Source organism: Neoarius graeffei, chromosome 20 (genome assembly GCF_027579695.1).
Source record: "Neoarius graeffei isolate fNeoGra1 chromosome 20, fNeoGra1.pri, whole genome shotgun sequence".
NCBI lineage: Eukaryota > Metazoa > Chordata > Actinopteri > Siluriformes > Ariidae > Neoarius > Neoarius graeffei.
The window spans coordinates 54362742-54390230 of record NC_083588.1 but is presented as its reverse complement, the minus strand read 5'-3'; the positions used below and the strand labels follow the sequence as shown (position 1 = coordinate 54390230).

General features: G+C 44.6%; 2 protein-coding genes across 2 annotated transcripts; both read left to right on the top strand.

The window, feature by feature from the left end:
- Positions 1-5538: 5538 nt before the first annotated feature.
- On the top strand, positions 5539-7248 carry LOC132869074 (zinc finger BED domain-containing protein 5-like). Its single transcript, XM_060902428.1, has one exon. The coding sequence runs from the start codon at positions 5539-5541 to the stop codon at positions 7246-7248; it is 1710 nt and encodes a 569-aa protein (XP_060758411.1).
- On the top strand, positions 5584-27358 carry LOC132868811 (uncharacterized). The gene is made up of 14 exons (XM_060902007.1): positions 5584-7249; positions 7366-7478; positions 12188-12332; positions 15241-15352; positions 17568-17661; positions 17761-17815; positions 17896-18036; positions 18783-18943; positions 19059-19157; positions 22790-22935; positions 23036-23207; positions 23320-23432; positions 26526-26610; positions 26710-27358. The coding sequence occupies exons 3-14, from the start codon at positions 12224-12226 to the stop codon at positions 26764-26766; spliced, it is 1344 nt and encodes a 447-aa protein (XP_060757990.1). The 5' UTR covers positions 5584-7249; positions 7366-7478; positions 12188-12223; the 3' UTR covers positions 26767-27358.
- Positions 27359-27489: the final 131 nt, after the last annotated feature.

Here is a 27489-nt window from a genome sequence, read left to right as displayed (position 1 = left end):
GTAACGCAACATTCCTTCTGAATTGTTTGTATATTGGCATTTATCCAAAATGTACAATATGGCCAAAAGTATGCGAACACCCAACCACCAACCCATGTACTTGTTGACTATGGCATTAATATTAAGAGGAGTTATTTTTGCTGTTATAATGACCATCTCTGCTCCTCTGGGAAGGCTTTCCACTAGATTTTAGATTGTGGCTGTGGGGATTTGTTCATGCAGCCACATTAGTGTACTCTGTGGTTGGTTGAAGAGAGCAACTGGACTTGCTTGACGATTCTTGAAAACGTTTCGCCTCTCCTCCGAAAGGCATCCTCAGTTCTGTCTGACTACTAGGGAGTATCCAGTATTTATCCTATCATGGATCATCATAGAATCCGAATCAGAATGCTGATGGCTGCATTGTGGGCGGCTGATAAGATGTCATAGACACCCACCTCTGTTCAATGATGGTCGTTCCAGGTTGACAAAAATGAACGATCCACTCTGGCTAATGTCTGCCAGTTTTCTGGAAGTCCTCTCATACTCCCGCACCAGTCGAAGGAATCTCATCCCAAAGTGTGTAGAAACACGTCTGTGAAGAAACTCAGTCTTATCAGCCGCCCACAATGCAGCCATCAGCATTCGGATTCTATGATGATCCATGAGAGGATAAATACTGGATACTCCCTAGTAGTCAGACAGAACTGAGGATGCCTTTCGGAGGAGAGGCGAAACGTTTTCAAGAATAGTCAAGCAAGTCCAGTTGCTCTCTTCAACCAACCACAGATTACTATGTACCTGGACGACTGAGTTTCTTCACAGATATGTTTCTACGCACTTTGGGATGAGATCCCTTCGACTGGTGCGGGAGTATGAGAGGACTTCCAGAAAACTGGCAGACATCTTAGCCAGAGAGGATCGTTCATTTTTGTCAACCTGGAACGACCATTGAACAGAGGTGGGTGTCTATGACATCTTATCAGCTGCCCACAATGCAGCCATCAGCATTCGGATTCTATGATGATCCATGAGAGGATAAATACTGGATACTCCCTAGTAGTCAGACAGAACTGAGGATGCCTTTCGGAGGAGAGGCGAAACGTTTTCAAGAATCGTCAAGCAAGTCCAGCTGCTCTCTTCAACCAACCACATTAGTGTACTTGTGAAGTCAGGTACTGTTGTTGGGTGAGAAACCCTGAGAAGCAGTCTGTGTTCCAGTGAAGGAAGGTTATCATACTAGAGCATATGAAGATATTCTGGACAACTTTTGGGGGATGTGTGTCATGTTCAGGCTTCCTCATACACTTGGCCATATAGTGTATATTTTGAGTGTGTGTATACATGAGCATGGTACAAGTTATTTTTAAAAATCCAAATGACCCACCCTACATATTGTTACAACCTGAAAGTCAAATGGACCTAATTAGAATTTTACGTCATGAATCTGCACAAAATAGCCTGTAATTTTTTTTGCAAGACCATCCAGAAAGTGGTCAGAGCTACAGAGCACATGATCAGGTCCAACCTGCCAACCATACAAGACCTCTACACTCAGCGAAGTGACAGGAAGGCTTTAAGGTTCCACTCACCCCTGCCATCCAACAGGAGGTACCAGAGTGTCCAGTTCAGAACCAGCAGGATCAGAGACCAACCAATTGGATACTGAATGCCACCATTAGCTAGGGTATCAGATTGGACAGTAAGCATTATCACAGATCACACACGTTTTCATCCATCCATCCATTATCTGTAGCCTCTTATCCTGTTCTACAGGGTCACAGACAAGTTGGAGCCTATCCTAGCTGACTATAGGTGAGAGGCGGGGTACACCCTGGACAAGTTGCCAGGTCATCGCAGGGCCAACATATAAACACAACCATTCACGCTCACATTCACACCTACGGTCAATTTAGAGCCACCAATTAGCCTAACCTGCATGTCTTTGGACTGTGGGGGAAACCGGAGCACCGGGAGGAAACCCATGCAGATACGGGGAGAACATGCAAACTCCGCACAGAAAGGCCCTCGTTGGCTGCTGGGCTCAAACCCAGAACCTTCTTGCTGTGAGGCAACAGTGCTAACCCAAAGCCAACATTACATTGAGGACTCACAACACCATATCCAGATACAACAGTAAAAGCACTGGATATTGTATTTTGAATAAAACATGTTTTCATGTTGCACCTTATTGTTCTACTTACCAACATTTTAGATTTAAGTCATTTTTAATATTATATTCTTATTACTAGTTTATTCTTTTTATTATATTTATGGGGACGTGAGAAGTTTTATCATCATGGCTTTATGTCGTGTTTTCTACTTTTACATGCAGCTCAACGTGCTTTACAGAAAGAAAATACAAATAAAATGTCCATAAAACACAAAGTAAGCAATCAGGAAATGAGGAAAAAAGAATAAGAATTCATGTCTAAAAAGATGAGATCTAAATAAAAACTAAAAGCTTTACAAGGAAATTTTAAGTAAAATACACATAAAACAAATAAATTAAGAAACATAAAATAATAGGATAAGAATACATGTATGTAAAAATATCAGTTATTATCGTGATAATGAAGAATTACTGGACACACCATGAGCACATTTTGTTAGTAGTTGTGCCTATGGTCGAGTTTATTGCGCTATCCTGCCCCCTAGTGGCATAACAGAGACTAGCTCTTTTATTGAAACTTTAAATTCTGTTCCAGTCCAAAAAACAAACAAAACGCTTTTAATACAAAACACGAGCTCTAAATTAGAGTGGTGCTCTCATATCGGTCCTGTGCTGGACATCCGACACCTTGCTTTCACGAAAACAGAAACTTTCATTTCATCTTTTATTTCCCCAAGCGCCAGGTAACTACTGTACAACCCGGTATATACGCGCACTACAATATTTACTGCAATTACGGTACATATTGTTCAAGATGGGAATTCGCCCTGTATTAAAATAAACATTTGGCTATTACTGTCGAGATAATATATCAAAAATAGCCTACAAGTAGTCTGGATAATGACAAAATAACTACAAAAACACAATGTATGCTATGTAAATAGTGTGCCAGGTCTCCATAGTCATTCCTTCATGAATGAGAGTCAGGGCACTAGTGCTTGGCAAAGAACGAGTCAGACGAACGAATCACGACGAATCGGTTCAGTTTCGGCTCATTCGCTCATTTAGGTGATTCTTTCGAAAAGGACGAGTCGGTTCCGTTTCGGCTCATTCGCTCATTTTGGCGATTCGTTTGAAAAGAATGAGTTAGACAAAAGAATCACGATGAATCGGTTCCGTTTTGGCTCATTCGCTCATTTTGCGATTCGTTCGAAAAGGACGAATCAGACGAATTAATCACAACGAATCAGTTCCGTTTCGGCTCATTCGCTAATTTTGGCGATTCTATCGAAATGGACAAGTCAGGCGAACGAATGACGACAAATCAGTTCAGTTTCGGCTCATTCGCTCATTTTGGCAATTCTTTCGAAAAGGACGAGTCAGGCGAACGAATCACGACAAATCGGTTCAGTTTCAGCTCATTCGTTCATTTTGGTGATTCTTTCGAAAAGGACAAGTCAGATAAACAAATCACGACGAATCGGTTCAGTTTCAGCTCATTCGCTCATTTTGGTGATTCTTTCAAAAAGGACGAGTCAGACGAACGAATCATGACTATTCGGTTCCGTTTCAGCTCATTCGCTCATTTTGGCGATTCGTTCAAAAATAATGAATCACGACGAATCTGTTCAGTTTCGGCTCATTTGCTCATTTTGGCGATTCTTTCGAAAAGGACGAGTCAGACAAACGAATCACGACTAATCGGTTCCGTTTCGGCTCATTCACTCATTTTGGCGATTTTTTTCGAAAAGGACGAGTCAGACGAATGAATCACGACGAATCGGTTCCGTTTCGGCTCATTCGCTCTGTGACAGTTCGTATGAGTGGGAGGAGCACAGAAGGATGGCAGGCCAGAACTGAGTTCACAAAACTCTTTTATTTTGCACTTTTCAGTCTCAATTTATTCTCCCAGCCACGCATGCACGCACACACACACACAAGTCGTCTGGTTGGGGAGAGAGCTCTCTCCTCTGCTCTCTCTCTCTCTTTAAATAGGGCGCAGTCACTGGGGAAGACACACAAACACACGTTAATAGACATCAGGTGCAGTGATTCTGCCACTTACCTTCCCTGACTCCGCCGTCCGGTCACAGACGGTTGCTTGACCACGCCCCTGCTGCCACATACCCCCACTGCCCGACTCAGGCCGGGCGGCTGTCCAGCCTGCAGCCGACTCCCCTCCTTGACGGGAGAGGAAGTCCGCCATGACCATCTGCGCCCCCGGCCTGTGGATCACCTTGAAGTTAAAGGGTTGGCGTGCCAGATACCAACGGGTGATCCGCGCATTGGCATCCTTCATGCGATGGAGCCACTGGAGGGGCGTGTGGTCCGAACAGAGGGTGAAAGGGCGTCCCAGCAGGTAGTAGCGGAGGGCGAGGACTGCCCACTTGATAGCTAGGAACTCCTTCTCTATCATGCTGTAGCGTCCCTCACGCACCGACAGCTTTCTGCTGATGTACAGCACTGGACAGTCCTCCCCCTCCACCTCCTGGGACAAAACAGCCCCCAGCCCTCTGTCCGACGCATCCGTCTGCAACATAAAGGGGAGAGAAAAGTCAGGAGAGTGTAACAGTGGGCCCCCACACAGTGCAGCCTTCACCTCTGAGAAAGCCTGCTGGCATTGCTCCGTCCACTGGACCGGATCTGGTGCCCCCTTTCTAGTGAGATCAGTCAGCGGGCTGGTGATGTCCGAATAATTAGGTATAAACCTACGATCGTAGCCAGCCAGCCCCAGGAACTGTCTCACCCCCTTTTCGGTCTTGGGCCTCGGGCAGGCCGCAATTGCTGCTGTCTTGTTAATTTGGGGACGCACCTGCCCGTTGCCCAAGTGGAAGCCCAGATACCATACTTCCACCCACCCAATCGCACACTTCTTCGGGTTGGCTGTGAGACCTGCTCGCCTCAGCAACCTAAGGACGGCCCTCAGATGTTGCAAGTGCCACGGCCGGTCATTACTATAGATCAAGGGTGCCCAACCAGTCGATCGCGGTCTACCAGTCGATCGCAGGCGGAGTTTCAGTCGATCGCGAGAATGACAAAAAAAAAAAACTTTGTTGAAAAAGCACACTAATAAAACCATCGTTCATGAGTGACCAGAATATATTTTCATATTAATAAAATTAAGAAATATATAAATAATTCTTAAATATATAAATAATTCTGAATCCTATTCTGTTGCATGCTGGGTATGGTTTGCCATGGTTGCTAGGTTGTAACTAGGGGCCTAAAGCGCGAAGAAGCTTTAGAGTCCGCCTAGTTACAACCTAGCAACCAGTGTAGTGGAAGCTGAGAAGATAATGGCGGAAACCAAAAAAGCTAAAAATTATCACTTTCATCCTGAGTGGGAAGAGGATTACTTTTTTGTTTTTTCGAATTCAAAGCCAGTGTGTTTGATCTGTAATGCTACCGTGGCCATTCCAAAGAAGGGAAATTTGGAGCGACATTTCATGACCGTTCACAAGAGCTATGCTAAAGACTTCCCGGTGAAATCAGCTGTACGAACTGAAAAGGTAAACAACCTGAGGAGACAGCTAGCCGCAAAGCAGGCAGTGTTTACGCGACCTGTTAATAAGAGTAAAACTGCCACGATAGCGTCTTACCGTGTGAGTCGTGTTCTGGCAAAGCACAAGAAATGTTTTAAAGACGGCGAAGTTTTCAAAGAAGCCTTTGTGGAGGCCGCGGATGCACTTTTCGCTGACTTCAAGAACAAGAAGGAGATCATGTCGGCTATTCAAGAAACCCAGCTATCCAGGAACACCATTACAAGGCGGTGCGAGACCATGTCAGAGGACATTGAACGACAGCTTAGAAATGACATTGAGAGCTGTCTTTGTTTTTCGCTGCAATTTGACGAATCAACTGATGCTGTGGATGTGGCGCAGTTATGTGTTTTCATTCGGATGGTTTTTCATAACATGACGGCAAAAGAAGAGATTCTGACAATTTTGCCTTTGAAAGGGCACACAAGAGGGTCGGATGTTTTTGACACGTTTATGGAGTTTGTCAGTAAGTCGCATTTACCCCTCTTCAAACTTACGTCAATCACAACTGATGGGGCTCCATCTATGGTTGGGCATACTGCTGGGTTCGTTGCTTTGTGCAAGCAGTCGGAATCTTTCCCTGATTTTTTGAACTATCACTGTATCATTCACCAACAAGGGCTGTGCGGGAAGATTTTGAACATGAAGGACGTCATGGACGTAGCTATAAAAATCGCGTGCTCTTTTCGGGCCAGGAGTTTACAGAGGCGCTTATTCCGTGCCCAGCTCGAGGAGGCAGGTGCAGACCACACCGATCTGCTGCTGCACACCGACGTCAGGTGGTTGAGCCGAGGCAAATTCCTCGAAAGATTTTTGGAACTTTTGCCCGAAATTAAAGAGTTCCTGAAGCACACAACTACCCATGCTGCTGCTTATACTCAGCTGGAGGACGGTCAGTGGCTCGCTGATTTGGCTTTTCTCACAGATGTCACCAATAAGATCAATGACTTGAATCTCGAGCTGCAGGGGAAAGGAAAGCACATCGCCAACATGATCAGTTCAGTGAACACCTTTAAAACGAAGTTGCGCCTGCTGGTACGCAGGTTGCAACAGTGTGATGTCAGGAACTTTCCGCACTTGGAGGCTGAGCTCCGCCGTCAGGGCAAAGACAGTGTGGAACTTGCTCGTTATGAGCAACAGATCCAAAACATTCTTTTGGAGTTTGAGCGCCGGTTTACTGACTTTGCGTCCATTGAGCCTGTTGCTCAGTTTCTGTGCTTTCCATTTGGTGAAAATGTTGATGTGGATTGCATTGCGCCCAAAGTAGCCACACTCTTCAGCCTGGACTCCAGTGCTGTCGAGAATGAAATTCTCACACTGCAAAATGACATTGAGATCAAATGCAGAGCAACACCTGGGATAACTGGCGAATTCTGGAACCTGCTGCTGGAAGAGAAGTATCCAAACCTCAGACAATGCGCACTGAATATGACTTCCCTTTTTGGATCAACATATTTGTGTGAGTCTGCCTTTTCACACATGAAAATAATCAAGTCCAAGTACAGAACCACACTGACTGATGACCACCTCGCAGCCTGCTTAAGGCTGGCACTCAACTCCTACTGTCCGGATTACGAGAAGCTAGCTGCCTCCTCCCAGTGCCAGAAGTCCCACTAAGGTAGAGAAGTGTTTATTATTATTATTATTATTATTATTAGTAGTAGTAGTAGTATCTTGAATGACATATTCATATCATATCCATATACTTAGAGGAGTATTTTATCTGTTTTCCAGATTCATTTAAATCCAACTGCTGGTTTCCCTGCTATTGCCACTCTCCAGTGAAGTTTATCATTTTGAAATATTGGACTTCTCTTCTCCTTCCTGCTTTGAAGTTATCTCTTCTGGTGTGTGTGTGTGTGTGTGTGTGTGTTAATCTGTTGAATTCATGTTGAATTGATGTTTTCCAATTTTGGATTTCTGTTATGGAGTTTTTGGAGTGTTCTTTTCTGTAGTTGTGTGTGTGTGTGTGTGTGTGGTTGAGAGAGAGAGAGAGAGAGAGAGAGATGATGTGCCTCTGAAGTTCTGTTTTGGACAACCTATTTGTGACATGTTGATCAGTTCCTCATTTTTTTGTGCATTTATACTGCCTATTCTCCTCCTGTGCAAATAAAAACTCAACTACGTGTGATCTGCGATTGCGGCTCCTTGTTTGAATTATTGCCCGGCCCTTGATCTTGACTTGGTAGATCTCAGCATGCCATCAACTTCAAAAGTAGATCTTGGTTAAAAAAAGGTTGGGCACCCCTGGTCTACACAGAACTGGACCAACCCGTCGGCCTTGGGTACCAAGACCACCGGGCTCCTCTAGTCACTGTGGGACTCCTCGACGATGCCCATTTCGAGCTTGGCCTTGAGTTCTTCCCGAACCACTTTTTTCTTGTGTTCGGGTAGCCTGTAAGGGCGGCTGCGCACTACCACCCCCGGGGGCATCTCAATGTGGTGCTCTATGAGGTCGGTGCTGCCGGGCAGGGGCGAGAACACATCCGAAAATTCGGTCTGCAACTGGGCAACCTCCGCGAGTTGGGTCGGGGAGAGGTGGTCTCCACAGGGGACCGGAGAGGTACACGATGCCAATGTTCCCTTTTGAACCTCCGGCCCCAGCTCCGCCTTCGCCGGAACCACCGACACCAACACCATGGGGACCTCCTCGTTCCAGAGTTTGAGCAGATTGAGGTGGTAAATCTGTAGTGCCCCACCCCGTCCGTTCGGCTCACCTCGTAGTCGACGTCCCCGACTCGCTGTGTGACCTCAAAGGGTCCTTGCCACTTGGCGATCAATTTGGAGCTCGATGTGGGCAACAGTACGAGTACTTTATCTCCCGGTGCGAACTCCCTAAGGCGCATACCCCTGTCGTACAGGCGGGTTTGCCGTTCTTGGGCCTGCCGCAAATTCTCCTGGGTTAGGTGTGTGAGTGTGTGGAGTTTTGCGCGCAGGTCAATAACGTATTGAATTTCATTTTTACTTGGTGAAGGTCCCTCCTCCCAATTTTCTCGCAGCACATCTAGAATGCCGCGCAGCTTACACCCATATAACAATTCGAATGGGGAGAACCCCGTGGAGGCTTGTGGGACCTCTTGCACTGCAAATAACAAGGGTTCGAGCCATTTATCCCAATTACGTGCATCCTCACTTATGAATTTTTTAATTATATTTTTGAGGGTGCGATTGAACCGTTCAACTAAACCGTCCATTTGTGGGTGATAAACGCTGGTGTGGATCGGCTTAATTCCTAATAACCCATACAGTTCGTTCAGTGTGCGTGACATAAACGAGGTGCCTTGATCAGTCAGAATCTCTTTGGGGATTCCAACTCGGGAGATGGCGCGGAAGAGCGCTTCCGCAATACTGCATGCTGAGATATTGCGAAGAGGCACTGCTTCCAGGTATCGCATTGCACAGTCCACCAAAACTAAAATAAAGCGATACCCTTGTCTTGACCGATCTAATGGCCCGACGAGATCCATCCCAATTCTTTCGAACGGCGTCTCGATAAATGGGAGGGGGCGCAAAGGTGCTTTTGGAATGGCCGCTGGATTTACTAACTGGCATTCGTGGCATGCCGTACACCACCTACGGACATCGCCGCGAATCCCTGGCCAATAGAACCGGGCCACTATTCGGGCTTGTGTCTTATCCTGCCCTAAGTGTCCAGCCATGGGATTAAAGTGAGCCGCCTGGAATACCAATTCCTGGCGGCTCTTTGGAATCAAAAGCTGGGTGACTTGTTCTTTAGTCTGAGTGTCCTACGTCACTCGGTATAATCTATCCTTCATAATAGAAAAATAGGGGAAGGACGGGGTGGCGTTTGGCTGGAGCGTTTGACCATCGATTACTCTCACTTGGTCAACCGCATGCCGCAGAGTCTCATCTCGCGACTGCTCTAATGGAAAATCCGTGAGGGATTCCCCAATAGAAGGAGGGGCCTGCTGCTCCTCACTCTGTCGCGGAGATGACAGACGGCTCTGTGACAGCTGCTCCCGCCAGTGCAACACTGGGACCTCCCCCTGCTGAACTACGTCAGGACCCACTCTTCACTAAATGACTCATTAACTCCCCAAATCCCGGCCAATCAGTCCCCAAAATTATCGAGTGGGTAAGGCGAGGATTAACCACTGCCTTTACTCTAAATTTTTCCCCTCGAAAAAGAATGTGGACCGACACTAAAGGGTAGTTGTGAACATCCCCATGCACACACAACACCTTCACCAACTGTGCTCCCCCCAATGCCTCGTCTTGCACCAGGCTTTGGTGAATTGAGGTCTGATTACAGCCAGAGTCCACCTATGCCCGATATGTATCCCCTTGGACACTCACCGGTATGCGATACGCTCCGGCCCGATCAAGGGCGACTCCTGGTGCATTGGGGATCCGAACCACCGCGCCCACCTCCATTGCCGAGCACTGCTGTTGGAGGTGGCCTGGCTCCCCGCAGTGCCAGCAAACTGGCCCAGGCTTCCTCTCTGCACCAGCGCTCTGGGGCTCACTCACCTGAGGGGGGGAAGAGACAGACACAGAAGGGGGAAACGGGAGGGCACCATGGGTTGGCTGGGGTGGAGCCGTCCCCCATCTCTGCGGTGGGGGAACGGGGCGAGGATGGGACACAGAAGGGAAGAGAGAGAGAGAGAGAGAGAGAGAGAGAGAGAGAGAAGGGAGAAGAGGATGTCCGCTGTCCTGCCGTCGGAACAGCCGCCAGATGGTCCTCCACCAGCTCGATGGCCTGATCCAGCGATGCCGGGTGGTGGCACTGGACCCACTCCGCGGTCCCTTCCGGTAGACGGGCGATGAACTGCTCCAGTACCACCTGATCGATGATTCCCTCGGCGTCGTGGTTGTCGGCCGTCAACCACCGCCAGCAGGCGTCCCGGAGTTGCTGGCCAAACGCGAACGGCCAGCCGACTTCCTCCAGGCGCAGAGCGCGGAAGTGCTGTCGCTGCTGTTCGGGGGTGCGCCCCACACACTGGAGGACAGCCCCGTGGAGGTCCGGTTAGACCAGCCGGCGGTCAGCGGGGAGCTGTAGCGCGGTCAGCTGCGCCTTGCCCGTTAGCAGGGGAGGAGGCGCGCTGCACGCTGTTCCACCAGCCAGCCCGAGGCCTCTGCTGCCTGCTCGAAGAGCGTGAGGAAGGCCTCGGAGTCGTCATGTGGGCCCATCTTAGTTGGGGGGGAAAAGGGCCTGCGGCGGTGGAGGACCCCGCTGACACAAGGAGGTGCCGGAATGCCTGTCGATCTTCCTGCTGCGCCAACACCAGGGCCTCGAACCGTTGTTCTTGCTCCTTCTGGAGGGCGACTAGCACCTGATGCTGGCTCTGCTGGGCTGTGGTGAGGGCGTGGACTAGGTCCGCGAAGGGTGAGGACTCCATGGGGCTGTTCTTTTCTGTGCTCCGGTCCCGGGTTTCAGCACCACTGTGACAGTTTGTATGAGTGGGAGGAGCACAGAAGGATGGCAGGCCACAACTGAGTTCACAAAACTCTTTTATTTTGCACTTTTCAGTCGCAATTTACTCTCCCAGCCACGCATGCACACACACACAAGTCGTCTGGTTGGGGAGAGAGCTCTCTCTCTCTTTAAATAAGGCTGGTTCACTGTAGCCTGGGCCCGCCCATCCTAAGCGTGACGCAACACGAGGGCCTGTTGCGAGCTTAATCTGGCCAGGCAAGCTATCTCCAGCTCTTCCAAGCTCCGGAAAAATCGGGAGCCAATCTACTTTGAGCATCTCCAACGGCCCTGGGTAGAGGCGTGTTCAAGGCAGTGACGTAGTAGAACTGCGACCGGAAGCCATAGATTGTTTACAGAATCATCCTGTATTGAAAGCATTCAACGGGAAGTTCTCATTGAAAACGGAGCAAAGAGCAGCCCTGGAGGTATTTATTGAAAGGAAGGACGTTTTCGCCTTGCTCCCGACCGGCTTCGGTAAGAGTTTAATCTACCAGTTAGCCCTGCTAGTAGCCAAATCAATGGGGCTCAGCGAGAATCCTATCGTCGCGTCACATACGTCAGAGGAAAGAGTGATGTGATTGATTTAAGCTTCGTCACAGCCTTTTCTGGCTTCGACCAGTAGCAAACTGAGGCATTTCAGGGAGGCGGGTCAACCACGGGCTCTGGGAAACGGTTGGGCTGAATATCTTGGCCAGACCAATAGCTCGCAGAGCTTTGAAGTCGCGTTAGCCAGACTAGGTTCACTGGGGAAGACACACAAACACACGTTAATAGACATCAGGTGCAGTGATTCTGCCACTTACCTTCCCTGACTCCGCCCTCCGGTCACCGACCGATGCTTGACCACGCCCCCGCTGCCACACGCTCATTTTGGCGATTCTTTCGCAAAGTACGAGTCAGACGAACGAATCGGTTCAGTTTCGGCTCATTCGCCCATTTTGGTGATTCATTCAAAAAGAGTTGCTCGGAAGATAAGAACTACAAATCCCAGACGTCTGTACGAGCGTCGGTTGACGTGGCCGGCGTTGTTGAGCAAACCGGGCCGGTTTAAATTCTATTCAGTTGTTCAGTGCGCGGCTTCCTCTGGTTAGAAAACGGATACTTGTTTGTTTTTTTCAGGTTTCACAGTCTGTCTCTTTGTAGCTGTGTCAGAAAATGTCGGGGAAAATGAAGAGCAGGAACGCGGACTCGGCGTCCGGTAGTGTGTCCTGCGATGAGCGCATCCTGAAGGACTGCCATCAGATATACACCGATACAGCCAGCGGTAATGAATCACTAACACACTTCTCCAGCTTTCTCTTCGGGGTTCACTTTATCTTCAATGCTAACACCAGCTAGCTGGCTCGCGTTCTGCCTACAGTACTTCTTTTTTAGTCTGAGGCGAGTTTTAAATAAGTTTTAACAGGAATGAGTGGCTTTAACCCTGCATTTTCTCATTTTATTCGTTGCGTGAGCTTGTGTTTAAATGTTTTCTGGAGTGTGTGTTGGCTTGTTTGTTTCCCTGTAACTTTCTGAGAGGCTGTTTGTGAGATTCAAAGGAGACAAAAAAGAGAACGGCTTTTGGCAGCAGGCCAGTTTCTTCCTCCCGCTCTACTCTCCCTTCATCCTGACTTCTTCCCTAATTTTCACTTTATATCACAAAAAAATTATCAGAGTTTGTAGTTTTATCGATACGTGGTACACTTAAGCTTGAAAAGACAAGGAAGAAATTCATGATTTCTTTTGTACTTCCCTTCCCAATTAAAAAAAACAAAACAAAACAATTTTGTTAAAACGGGCGGCACGGTGGTGTAGTGGTTAGCGCTGTCGCCTCACAGCAAGAAGGTCCGGGTTCGAGCCCCGTGGCCGGCGAGGGCCTTTCTGTGCGGAGTTTGCATGTTCTCCCCGTGTCCGCGTGGGTTTCCTCCGGGTGCTCCGGTTTCCCCCACAGTCCAAAGACATGCAGGTTAGGTTAACTGGTGACTCTAAATTGACCGTAGGTGTGAATGTGAGTGTGAATGGTTGTCTGTGTCTATGTGTCAGCCCTGTGATGACCTGGCGACTTGTCCAGGGTGTACCCCGCCTTTCGCCCGTAGTCAGCTTGCCTGCGACCCTGTAGAACAGGATAAAGCGGCTAGAGATAATGAGATGAGATGAATTTTGTTAAAACGTTTTAATTTAGTCTGAAATCATTTCACTTAGACATTCACATAGACGATTCGTTTAATACTATTACAATAGTGCTGAGTGCAAATGTTTGCATCCCTCAAACCCCTCTGAATGGCCAGGACAGATGATGTAACTCTGATTTACACTTTGTTGAAGAAGTGAAACGAAATGTGATTTCAAAAAATGTTTGGCATGTTTGAAACTAGTACAGGCTGGCCCGATCGCTACTTGTTCTCGAAACTGGCTCAGGCCGGCCCGATCACTACTTCTCATCTCGTTATCTCTAGCCGCTTTATCCTGTTCTACAGGGTCGCAGGCAAGCTGGAGCCTATCCCAGCTGACTACGGGCGAAAGGCGGGGTACACCCTGGACAAGTCGCCAGGTCATCACAGGGCTGACACATAGACACAGACAACCATTCACACCTACGGTCAATTTAGAGTCACCAGTTAACCTAACCTGCATGTCTTTGGACTGTGGGGGAAACCGGAGCACCCGGAGGAAACCCACGGGGAGAACGTGCAAACTCCGCACAGAAAGGCCCTCGTCAGCCACGGGGCTCAAACCCGGACCTTCTTGCTGTGAGGCGACAGCGCTAACCACTACACCACCGTGCCGCCCCGATCACTACTTGTTCTCGAAACTGTCTCAGGCCGGCCCGATCGCTACTTGTTCTCGAAAATGGTGCAGAGTTCGACAGCCCCCTGGGTGTCTGAGCAGCCCTGTTTAGGATTCGCTCTGCTCATGTCCATAGAGAAAGGGGCTAGAAAAGGTGCCCCAAACGTAGCCTGCTTTACCTTACCCTGGCCAGCACACCGCAGCTGGCGGGGATCCTGCCTGTCGAAATACGACAAAAAGATAGCGAAGATGCACAGACCTGAAGTACACTTAAGATTTATAAAAATCTCTGTCCATGCCCATCAGTAGCGTCATTTATTTACGCTTTCTTTTCTGGGAAAACCAGGCATCCTAGATAGAACAGAAGGTGTTAAGTCAACACCCATGCACACACACCTCCACAATCATTCACACCCAGGGGCAATTTAGTGTAGCCAATCCACCTCCTGGCATGTTTTTGAGAGTCTGGAGGAAACTTGGGTGGGGTTTACATTAGACCGTATCAGCGGATCATCAGATTAATGTTTTTAAAACGATTAGTGTGCACACAGCAACGCCAATACACGATTCGCGTGCACATAGCAACGCCAATACATGGATACGCTCGGCTCCGCAGGCATCCTGCGCTCCAAATCACTCCGCCCTGAACAGCGAGTGCCCTCTGGAGGGTGCGCACTCCGGCCCTGCACAGCTCACAGAGCGCGCGAGTATAGCGCACGAGCAGTGATTTGGGACTGAGCCGCTGTGTGTGATCTCAGTGCATGTCGGGCATGCGCGTCACTTACCACTTGCAAGTGGAAGGATGGCAAGCCTAAAGACAATCATAACTACACAATGGGCAGTATTTGCATCAGTATTTTCATACTTTTATACTCTTTAATGAAAGGTGATGCAAGGCGGAAGTCCGCGCCGTTTTTCAGCAGTCACGTCACATGACCAATGCCAGCGAATCAGGAAGGTGGATGTCACAGTGACGTTGTCCAATGACGACGCCAGCTAGAGCTCAGCACAGCGTATCCGCGTATTCTCAATGTTTACACAGCACCGGACCAGACACGATCTAGATTGAATACGTGGACCCTGGCGGATTCCCGTTTCCCGGCGTTTCCAGGCGTTTTAATGTAAATGGACAGTGCATCCACGAAGAAAACGAGACAGATACGGTCTAATGTAAACTTGGCCTTGCTTGGACCAGTAGCTAGTAACCCAAGCTCAGGATCCATTGTGAATCACATCAAACGTTTGTCTTAATATTGCACTGGAATGAGGGTGTGCAAACTTTTGCATGTGACTTGACTGTGTTTATAGCATTGTACCATTCAGCTTACTGGTCATTCTGCAGCAATGGTTTGATATCTTTGATAAAAAGCTGTATAATTTTTGTTTCTTATTTTCTGCATTTGTAGGATTAATAACAATAGCTCAGTCTGTTGGCGTGACTTTGCTGCCTCCCAGGAAGAAGATCACTGTGATGTTAATGGGGAACCACTCAGCTGGGAAAAGCTCCTTCATCAACTGGTATACATGTGCATTTTTATGTTTTATGCTTTAAAGACTTTAGGTGATGTGATGTTTAGGAGGTTTTTATGCATGGGTGTTAGTACCTGGACGGAAATACGGATTTCCGTCAAAAATAAAATGCCAATATTCTGGGTTTTTTTTTTTTTAGCTTTCAAATTACCCACCAGTATATAAACGTTTTTTGGTTTGGCACTATAAGCTTTCCGTAGTAGTTTTTCATGATTAGTATGCCGTAAAGCTCCATCTCGGGTGTGTTCGCATGTTGTGCACTGTCGCTGAAATCCGAATATTACCGAGCTGTATCTTAGGCCATTCTTGGCAAACTATCAACATTGTAGCAAACAAACAACGATTGAAGTCTGACAGTTATAATGCCAAATTTTCTGGAAATCGGCGCATCTAAAGCAGAAATTAAGAAACTAGACAGGGGTGTAAAAAATCGTTGGCGGGATGATTGGTTGAAGGAAACCGACAATTTTGGAAAACCTGTCCACACATGGTGTCGAAAGTTGACAGACAAGCCAGGAGTTGCGTTTTGCTTATTATGTCAGCAAGATATTAGGTATGGACAGAATGGAAAGAAGGTGCTGCTTAAACACGCCAATGAAGATAAAACGCACCAAAAAGCCGTCCGCCAGCAAGCACTGACGCAAACTTTGTCTGGTTAGTACATTTCTTTATTTCACGAAAATGGGTAACTCTCACGTCGTTAAATCCTGCTTGTGATGTGTAATAATAAGACTATATTTGCTGCAAAAAAAATATGAACTGGCAACTTAGCATGGATGGACAGTTGTGATATGACTTGTAAGAATAAAAAATTAATATTTGTACATTGTCACTGAATGTAACATTAATAATTACAGTTCAGAATTGGCGGGACAGGAAATCCCCTATTATCGCTCAGTGTTAATTTTTTTTGTTTTGCAATCTTGAACGTTGCCAGTTGTACCAAGTGGTAGTAAATAAAATAAACAGGCCTGGTTTTAGGATGGATAAACTAATTGTAGATCAATCTACAAATTAGGTGCATTGATTGATTGATAGCTTTAGTCATAAAGCCCCTACAATTCACAACCAATAAGTTATAACTTGGTCTAGTTTGATTTTTTTTGGTATTAGATCAACATCTAAAATTAGGGGTGATGGTCACCTCGTACCCAAGTCAAGTTGTACCCATAAAAAGTTTACTCATACCCGCCAAAAATGTATAGAAATTAGCATAAATTTATTTTGTAATTGCACTATTTAAATACTGCCTAATTTGTCACTTGTCATAAAATGTAGGTGCATGCAGAAATAGATCTATAAATAAATGGATAAATTGTGTAGATCTCTTGCTATACACACATGTAAAAAACTGAAAATAGTATTCTTGGTAAACTGAAGATAGTGTTCTTTGAATTTTGAAGTAATTCTTTTACTGTATGAAGTAATGGAAAAGGTGATCTAGACATCATCTAGTATGTGACAATAGTTTACCTACATTTAGTGGTATACACATGTAAAAAAAATTGTTTTCAGCATTTGATAAAACTGAAAATAGTGTTCTATGAATTTTGGAATAATTCTTTTACTGTATGTAGTAATGGAAAAGGTGATCTAGTATGTGGCAATGGTTTACCTACATTTAGTGGTATTCACACATGTAAAAAGAAAATTTCCAGCATTTGATAAACTAGTTAAACATTGCTGAACAGTCTTAAAATAGTGTTCTATGAATATTTGAAATATTTCTTCTGCAAATAGTAAAGAAGAAAGTTGATTTGCTACCATCACTATGTAGGCTGTTGTGTGGTACAATAGCTAGCTATTATCTAGTGTGATATTTACCTGTATTTGAATTTAAAATTGTGGTCCAACCATTAAAATTATTTTGTATATATAGACCATATTATGTCTTGAATACTCACTGTTATTTTTCATTTATAACCTTGCAAAATGGGCTCAGAAAGCACCTCAGAGCACTGTATTTTCAAAAATTATCCCCCTCCTTGCGGGAGGGGGATACCCCCTCCCGCACCCTCTCCGCGCACCTTGGACTATAAGCCCAAGGCGCTGCTTCGCGCCTTGCCAGCGTTGCCGGCTCGTTCGGCTGCTGCGCGCACACAGCCTCCGGCTTCAGTAAGTTTTTTTCAGTCAAAATGACTTCTGTCTGCTAACACCCATGTTTTTATGTAAGCCACTGATTCTACTCAAACATTTGTTTTAGGTACGTAGAGGAGCACATCCAAAGGACAGGAGTTGCAATTGAGACACAGGGATTCACTTTTGTTACTAGTGGGCGCAAGAGGGAGTCACTTACGGTATTGTAGCATGAAAGCTCGTGAAGCTTAACAAGAGCTTATGGCTGGAATTATGACCATTTTTGTTTCTGGTTTGACCCTTCACCTCTGCTCCTTTAGGGTAATGCAACTCTCCACCTGTATCCTCACTTTAAACCACTTCAGGAGATTAAAGGTGAGTAACCAAAACCAGTTAAATAAATATTTTGTGCTTGACATGCTGGTTTCTGACTGTCTTCTCTCCATGTGTCTCAGGTGTGTCTGAATATGTTGGCACTGAGATCTGCACTTCTCGGCAGAAGCGTTTCAGTTTGGTGACTTTTGTGGACACTCCTGGACTGGTGGACGGGGATATGAAATATCCCTTTGATGTGGACCAGGCCATCCTTTGGCTAGGTGGGGTTTCTGATGTCTGAGTATTAGACTCTTGTTTCTAGCATCTATGGCTTAACTGGATCATCTTTTACAATTTTCAGTCTGTACAGCGATGATCCAGGAGACACCTGAAAACTATGCTTTTTACTTTCTCAGCTACAGCAGCAGCAGTCTGACAAACTGTGCATTAAATATCAGTAATGGCGCTGACACGAGTGGTAGCCTTTCCAGTCGCTCTGTCCTTTTAGTGCCCTGTGAATTTTAGATAGATAGATGGATACTTTATTCATCTATCTTTATAATTTGTGACACTAAAACCAACTCATTGAAATGATGTGAAAGTTATGCGATTACTTCCACTTTGCTCTGACTTTATAAACGTGAACTTGTCTGACCTGTGAATTCATGAACTCTGGTTTTATGAACCTATAGAAAACAAAGGCGGGGCTATGCTGACGCAGAGTAGAGTTTTTGTTGTAAAATTATCTTATTCCTTTCTGCATGCCAAATTTTCTTCTTAGCAGTGTTGAATCCATATGATATGAGCTACATGTGACCTTAGATTTACATATAATGGCATTTCGCAGATGCTGTTATCCAGAGCAACGTACTCTGAGCAGTCTGGGAAGCGGTTGGGGGTTAGGTGCCTTGCTCAAGCCGTTCCTGCTGGGCTAGGGAATCAAACCGGTGACCTTTTGGTCCCAAAGCTGCTTCTCTAACCATTCGGCCATGGCTTCCAGCATTACAGTGATTTTTCTCCTCTTCAGGTGATGTGTGTGATTTGATCCTGGTCTTCTTCGACCCGATGGGACAAGCTCTGTGCAAACGCACTCTCAACATCGTGGAGCAACTCAACGAAAGGCAGGGAGATCGACTCCGCTTTTACCTCAGCAAAGCTGACGAGGCTGGGGGAGAGTCAGACAGACAGGTGTGAAGTGGTGGTGGTGTTACTAGTCCTTGTTTCTCTTGTATTTTATTTATTTTAATCATTGGGATTCAGCACTTTGTTAGGCATAACAGCAGGTTGTGATTGCTTGTTACAGAGAGTCATGATGCAGATTGTGCAGGAGTTGTGTAAACGCCCAGGACTCAACAAGTGTGGCTTTGACATGCCTACTATCTATATCCCTAATCCTAACAAGGTACCATCAAAAAACACACACTTGCTCAAAACACACCTTGATTGCACCTTAAGTATGATGTACCAATTAGGGCTGTGCGATATATCGAATATACTCGATATATCACCGAAAATTCTGTGTGCGATACATAAAATTATTATATCGTAACTATCGAGTATTTTATGGTCATCTTCCGACTTGCGTTCGTTTCGTGTTTGTTTAAAACATTTCCCGGTGGTTTTCTCCCTGGCCCTCAGGCAGTAACGTGAGAGACTGCCTAAGGGTAAAGAAAACAAAAACGTCACGCACTCGCCAACCAATCCCGGGCGACATCTCGGTGCTGAAAGGAACTTCCGGGAAGATTTTCTAGTTTCGGTTGTGTTGCCAGATTGGGCGGTTTTAAGTGGGTTTTGGCTGGTTTTGAACATATTTTGGGATGGAAAACGTCAGCAGTATCTGGCAACACTGCCGGCGGGAAGATTTCCTGGTTCCGGTTTACAGCGCTGACTCAGTTCGTGCAATCGCTGGTGTTGCATAGGCTACCGTGTAAGCTCAGTCAATTTCAGCGACAAATAAAAAATGGAAGCGGACGAATTGGTTCCTAAAAGAACTAGTAAGGGGTCAGTCATCTGGCATTTTTTTGGATATCGCGAGGAGGACGTGGAGCAGCAAATGCCAGTTTGTAAAGTGTGCAAAAAAACCTGTCATCACGAAAGGCAGCAGCCGGAATTATACACATCTGAGAGGCAGAGCCAGAAAACACTCAGTTCAAAAGTGTGCAAAGAGAAAAATTATGTTTTGCAGATCTCTCTCTTCTCTCCCTCAATCTCTCTCTCTATATTGTGAATGTTCCAGTGGTTCTCAGTAGTCAGGTTAATAACTTGGAGATCTATTTTTTAAAATAATTTAATGAAAGAGCACTTTTCTTATTTAGGCTAAATGTCTTTCTCAGTGTTGAGCTTGCACTTTATTGGTTTGAGCTCTGAGCAGCTCTGTATTGTATTGCCCCTTTGTTGCAATTTTCAAGATTGTTTTTGCAGTTTGTGCCACATCTTTGTTGAATAAAAATAGTCTTATTTCAATTCAATTGTGATTAATCGCTAACCATGAAAATGTAAAATGTGTTGTTGAAAACCACCTGTAAAGTTAACCAAGAATGTTATTTAATCTGCAGGGATTGTAGTGAAAACAGTCAAGAGTAAAAGTTAGATTTCATGGGGTCCTTTAGGGGAGATTTCAATATATCGAGATATATATCGTATATCGTGAAACGGAGAAAATGTATCGGGATATTCATTTTTTCCCATATCGCACAGCCCTAGTACCAATAATAAACTTTATTTACTAAACTAGGTAGTAGTTAGTGGTGCTAGTTGTAGTAGTTGGCGGCACGGTGGTGTAGTGGTTAGCACTGTCGCCTCACAGCAAGAAGGTTCTGGGTTCGAGCTCAGCGGCCGATGAGGGCCTTTCTGTGTTTGCATGTTCTCCCTGTGTCTACGTGGGTTTCCTCCGGGTGCTCCAGTTTCCTCCCACAGTCCAAAAACATGCAGTTAGGTTAACATGGGATGGCCTTGGGCTGAAATACCCAAGAGTGGTGGTGCGCATGTACACAGTGGCTTTGCTGTCCTATGACGAACTAAATTTCGTTGTACGTTTGTGCAGTGACAAAGCCATTTGATTCGGTTCTATTCTGTTCTAGTAGTTAGTACCAGTGTGTTTCTGATATACAATACTGTGCAAAAGTCTTGGGCACATGTAAAGAAATGCTGTCGGCTTAAAAATAAAATGAAATGTTTCAACATTAAAAAAAATACCATAAATAGCAGTAAGCTATGATAAATGAAACACAGTCAGTATTTGGTATGAGATGACCCTTTGCTTAAAAAAAAAAAAAAGTCGTCTCAGGTACAGTGAGTGCAGTTTTATGCAGAAATGATCTGTAGGTTTTACTGAGCATCTTACAGAACCAGCCACAGTTCTTCTGGACACTTTGACTGTCACACTTGCTTCTTCATTTTGTGCCAAAACCCAGCAGCCTTCATTGTTTTCTTTTTTTTTTAATCTGTAAAGTGGTCTCTTATGTAATATGCTGCTCAGATCCAAACCCCCCCCCCCCCCCCCCCCCCCAACATTTAATTTTGTGCTGGAAGACACACATTTGGACTTCTAAAATGTTTTTGTACTGACTCGAAAATGTAGATGTCATAAAATAGAAATCTAGAACCAAGTTTGTGTGAAATAAATTAGGGTGCCTAGGACTTTTGCACAGTACTGTATGAGTCGGATCAGGGAGGGTATGTGGGCAGACGATGTGACGGGTTTAAAAATGAAGTTGAAATGTTTGAGGCCGGGGCGGCACGGTGGGGTAGTGGTTAGCGCTGTCGCCTCACAGCAAGAAGGTCCGGGTTCGAGCCCCGTGGCCGGCGAGGGCCTTTCTGTGCGGAGTTTGCATGTTCTCCCAGTGTCCGCGTGGGTTTCCTCCGGGTGCTCCGGTTTCCCCCACAGTCCAAAGACATGCAGGTTAGGTTAACTGGTGACTCTAAATTGACCGTAGGTGTGAATGTGAGTGTGAATGGTTGTCTGTGTCTATGTGTCAGCCCTGTGATGACCTGGTGACTTGTCCAGGGTGTACCCCACCTTTCGCCCGTAGTCAGCTGGGATAGGCTCCAGCTTGCCTGCAACCCTGTAGAACAGGATAAAGCGGCTAGAGATAATGAGATGATATGAGAGTGAGATGTTTGAGGCCCTCTAGTGGCTGGCTGCAGTACAATTAATTTATTGAATTATTTATTTTAGCCCCACCCATTCTTCTGTTAATAAATGGGACATGAGGCAAATGTATATCTTCACAGATTTTCAGGAATAGCGTGCTGCTTTTTAAAATTATTTATTATTTTAAATTTATTTTTAACAAGTTGAGTTGACCTTGATATCTACCCCAGTATTTTTTTTTTTCCTTATGATAAATGCTTTTTATAGAAGTTATTTCATGAAAAATACAGTAAAAGGGCATCATTGATGAAGTGATTGATCATTTTGGACAGGACAGTCAAACCTCAGGAATGTGCGCGTGCAAACTTTTTTAACAGTTTTGTAACAAAGCCATGTCTTATTCTGTTGTAGACTGTTCTAACAGACTGTCAGTGGGGAGTTTTTGCAGTTTCTGGCATGTTGCTCATTTTGAGGTCCAAACTAGCTCATTGCACTGACTGTTATAACTCACAAATCAGCGAGAGGTGTACAAGCTTTCTGACCGGCCGTATCTACTCCACAGGCTCTGGCTCCAGTTTTCCCGGGGCGGTGATTCTCAATCTGACCACAAAAGGCTCCAAAACTATACAACAGGTGTAAATTGCACCATGTTGTTGAATGTATATAGTTATTGGAGCAGATTCGGATGCATTTAGCTTCTCCCGAGAGGTGTAGCTGTCTAAGGTTTTGCCATCAGGATATTATGAGTTCACACCTGGATGGAAAGGACGGCGTTTTCTGTTGTTGCTCACCAACAGACAATACATCTGAGAGTTTGAGAGGAGGATATTTAGTGTTGTTGCACAAGCAGCAGCTTTTTAAAAAAAAAAAAATTCTACGTGTGATTTTTTTTTTTTTTTTTTTTTCTATCTACTTATCCTTTTGATCAATGTTGTCTACAGCCCAGTCGATGTGTCAATCAGATTGAGGAGGTGTGTCGCAGCATCGAGAAGACCATAAACCAGACGGTACAGAACACACTCAACACACTGGAGAAGGACTGCGAGCTCATCTGCGAGGCTGTTACTGATACGCTCAACAATGACCGGTAGTAAAATGAACAGTTGGATGTTCCGTGGATGTCATGTGAACTTGCATCTAAATGAGAGAGCTGTAATGACCTGTTTCTTGTGCACTAAATCCACCAGGCAGTGCAGTATAGAGAACAGGCGTGCCCGCTGTAAGAGCTGTGTTTTGAGTTTACTGGGCTTCTCCGTGCCCTTACTGCTGCTCTTTACTCTGGTACTCGGCAGTCTGTCCAGGGAATTGCTGGAGCTAGCACTGGGTGCTGACGGCACTGAGACGCTCTCGCTCTCTCTGGTGAGTGTATACATAAGCACGTGTGTGTTCGTTTGAAGAGATGTGATCATGTTGCCATATTTCTGTGTATCGCGACTCTTTATTTATTTACTTGTGTTTTTTCTTTCTCTAGGCTCCTATAGTAAAAGCATCTGAATCGCTGTCTGTTGAAACACAGCTGTATGTTTGTGGTGGCCTTGTGCTGCTTTCCTTCATCCTCCTTATCCTCGCTCGCTTCTCTTCCTGGTTAGTACAACTGTGTGCCTGTCTCAACACGTTTCGTGATTATACCCCCACTCTGAAGGAGGGGGGTATACTAGTTTACCTCTATCCATCCAAAACACCCTTTTTTCTCAGCAACCACAAATCATAGCTACTTGGTACCAGACTTCAGCTTGGGGTTCTATACCGTTTTCAGGTCTGTCGCACATCAACTTCCTGTTTACTCACTGAATGTATTTACAAAACATATTTTGTAACACTTTTCTCAACAGCTACAAATTACAGCTGCTTGATATTAGGTATCAAGCTTCAGCTTGGGGTTCTATACCATGTACACTACCGTTCAAAAGTTTGGGGTCACCCAGACAATTTTGTGTTTTCCATGAAAAGTCACACTTTTATTTACCACCATAAGTTGTAACATGAATAGAAAATATAGTCAAGACATTTTTCTGGCCATTTTGAGCATTTAATCGACCCCACAAATGTGATGCTCCAGAAACTCAATCTGCTCAAAGGGAGGTCAGTTTTATAGCTTCTCTAAAGAGCTCAACTGTTTTCATCTGTGCTAACATGATTGTACAAGGGTTTTCTAATCATCCATTAGCCTTCTGAGCAGGGCTTTGAACCAGAATTTTTTTCTTATTGGTTCGTTCCGAACAGAAACGGAATTTTAACGTTTCCGGTTTTGGGTTCCACCATTAAATAGACGTTCCCGAACCGGTTAGAACAAAAAAAAATTTCGTTCCTGGAACGGTTAATTACGTTCCCTGTCAGCTGTTTAACAAATGGCTATAAAATTATGTCTCTGTCTCATCCAGCTTAAGCCAAATGTAGGCTAATTCTATTACAACCTTCATTAAATAAGACAAGAAATAATTCAAAACAATTATTATTTCAAATGTTGGCGATTTGGATTCTCAGTATGTCTTCCCATCTACACAAACAGAAAAAGTGCCAAAAATGAAAGATAATTCGTTTAGTGTGTTACCAAAGGCTAGTCAGGCCCTATAGAGGGCTACCGCATGACGTCACCGTGCCGCGAGATTTTGTTAGGCGCCATATTGGAAGACCAAGTACACATCTATGCAAGTACATACATACATAAAACAAACTACTCCTGAAATGTAGCCAGGGCCGGTTCTGCCCTAATCTGGACCCGGGTGCAACATCGCGCAACCCCCCCCCCCCCCCCAAAAAAAACAACAACCCACCAGTCTAAATCAGGACAACCATCACATAACTATAACTATAAACATTTTATATCAACTATTTTAACTAAATGGGCTATAATAAATAAGGCTGCAGGCAGCCACGGCGGGCTGCCTCAGAAAAGTAACCATTCAATGACACAACTGAAAGCCTGCAGCCACGGCGGGCTGCCTTAAAAAGTAACCATTTGTCCTACCTTAAAACTCGTTTTGCATTTTCTGCCTCCTTTTTTGTATTTTCGACCCTCCGTTTATTTTCTTTCCTTTTCTGAAAACCCGATTTGTGTCCAGACATTTTGTTCTGCTACCAACGAACTAACTCGTCAGGTCTTGTCTCTCGAGCCCGTGATGATTCCCGTGGGAAGGGCAACAACTGATATACATTTTTACAAACAGCCAATAGGGAGGTTGCAACGTTCAGGCTCTTCTTTGCTCAGACACTCAGTAATGCACTTACTCACTTATTATCACATGGAGACGTGATAGTAGTCCACCTTCCCGCTCTCTCCATTCAGTCAGCGAACCCCAGCGGGTCATAGAAACTTGCGCAGGAGAAGAATGACTTTTTTTTTTTTTTTTTTGTAGGCTACGGAAACTTTGAGGAACGAAATAAAAACCGGTATTAACCGGTTACCATTATTTTTAATAAGCGTTTCTGTTCTGGAACATAAAAAATAATAAAGTTTCTGGTTTCATTTCTGTTCCATGTGAAATAGAAAAAGTTCCCGGTTTTCGTTTTCGTTCCTTGAACCGGTTCAAAGCCCTGCTTCTGAGGCAATGACCGAACACATTGTACCATTAGAACACTGGAGTGATAGTTGCTGGAAATGGGCCTCTATACACCTATGGAGATATTGCACCAAAAACCAGACATTTGCAGCTAGAATAGTCATTTACCACATTAGCAATGTATAGAGTGGATTTCTGATTAGTTTAAAGTGATCTTCATTGAAAAGAACAGTGCTTTTCTTTCAAAAATAAGGACATTTCAAAGTAACCCCAAACTTTTGAATGGTAGTGTATACTGTTTTCAGGTCTGTCGCACATCAACTTCCTGTTTACCAGCTGAGTGTATTTATGAAACCTGTAGGGTGGAGTTTGATGCTATTTTTAGAAACCTTTATTCGTCACATGCACAGTGAAATTTCAAAAAGCAAAATGCGATTTCAAAATGACAGTTTACCAGGATGCTATTTGAAATCCCTGGGGAGAACACCTGCTCTTTTACTTACTTGTTTCAGGGTTCATTATTTGTTGAAGTCAACATTCATAATAAGTGTCCTATTCCTTCAATTGCTTGCATTCTGATATAAGCGAGAGCGGTGGGGGATACGTAAGTGAGCAGTTGATCTTGTTTTAGTTCTATTCGAAGAGCCCATGTTCTTTTAGCCTCTGACAAGAATTAAGACATAAAGAACAACAAAAAAAAAACTACCAAGAAACCGCAAAAATGCAGCATCCTCTATCCTTAAGACTTTCCCATGTCAGAAAACTTGCACATAGAGATTATTGCTTTATCTCTATCTCTTACAACATGCCACTACTGGCGACTCTTTCCAAAAAAAAAAAAGTCTCTTTACAGAAAATGTAACTATATAAATTATTATACTTTTGTTCAAAAAAAATTTAAAAATGTTTTCTTAGGCTTAGATGGTGTGTAGTCTCATTGCAGAGATAACACGTTAGGATGAGTGCGTTTAATATAAGCTTGTGATGTATCAGGTATATCAACAACTTTTAAAATATTAGTGTTTAAGAATTATTTATTGGCTTAGAAAAAATAATTCACTTTCTGTTGCTTGAAATGAACAAATGATTACACGTTCAACTAGAACGTCCTTTCGAAGTGGGTGTATGGTGTTCTGATGTTATCTTGCTTATCTGTTTCTTTGTGTCGTGTCTACAGCACGAGGCCGACACTGTCTGGAAAACAAAAGAGGCGGTTGCAAGAAAAACTAGATTACGTGCAGGAGGTGGTGAAAACTAAAAAGGTAAGGGTGGTTTATTTTTTTTTGGGCGTGTTTTTAAATAAGAATATATAAAGGGTGGTAAATATACAGTGTCTTTTGAAACTGTGTGTGAATCCACAGAGGAAGCTGTATGAGGAGTACCTCCGGCAGAGTGTTGGGGATCAGGATATGGATTAAGGTTTTCGGTTGAAGATCTACTGGAGTGATGAATGAAAAGAGTAGTGAATAAATAGAATAAGGAAATCAGTCACTACTAAACATTTCCTGCACTGTAGAACAGCAACAGTAATGTAGACTCGAGCTTTCCGGGAGCACCCTCCAGATGTGGGGGTAGAAGTAAACTTATCAATTATTTATCAATGTTTTCTTTTCCTCATATTGTCAGTAGTGTTTTGAAGGTTGCTGTAATGGCAAGCACTTAGAACATGTCCCAACACACTACAGTATTTTTTTTTTTTTTTAAACCACCTATTTAACATATTACCTACCAAATTCTGTCCTTTACATCGTGTTTTGTACGAACTGCCTTGCACTGACTTTATAATGCATCAGTTGTGCTGCTTTGAAATTATTCTCATTCCAACATGAAGCTTAATGTATACCTCACCATCACTGTACGGTATGATTTTAACACAATGAAGTGGTCATTTCTTGTTTACAGTACAACTTTCAAGTAAAGCTTATACAAAAGCTGTGCTAGGACAGGATTTTTACTAAACGAGAATAAACCATGTTTGTATGCCTTTGTCACTTTTTACTGTTTTCTTATTGTAGCTCTCATAATAAAGCAAATTATACAATCTGATCATGTTGCTTCTTTTGTGAGTTTTTCTTGAAGTCGTTGCTAGTGTTTAAAGATTGCGTATCTCCAGCCAGCTTCTCCACAATTTCCTCTTGGGA

What these genes read in the sequence shown, in the direction of transcription:
- LOC132869074 (XM_060902428.1), top strand. Translation starts at nt 5,539, where the DNA reads ATGACCGTTCACAAGAGCTATGCTAAAGACTTCCCGGTGAAATCAGCT.
- LOC132868811 (XM_060902007.1), top strand. Translation starts at nt 12,224, where the DNA reads ATGTCGGGGAAAATGAAGAGCAGGAACGCGGACTCGGCGTCCGGTAGT. An exon ending in ACCACTTCAGGAGATTAAAG is followed by an intron (nt 17,816 to 17,895) that starts GTGAGTAACCAA and finishes CATGTGTCTCAG; the next exon opens with GTGTGTCTGAATATGTTGGC. An exon ending in AGACGCTCTCGCTCTCTCTG is followed by an intron (nt 23,208 to 23,319) that starts GTGAGTGTATAC and finishes TTCTTTCTCTAG; the next exon opens with GCTCCTATAGTAAAAGCATC.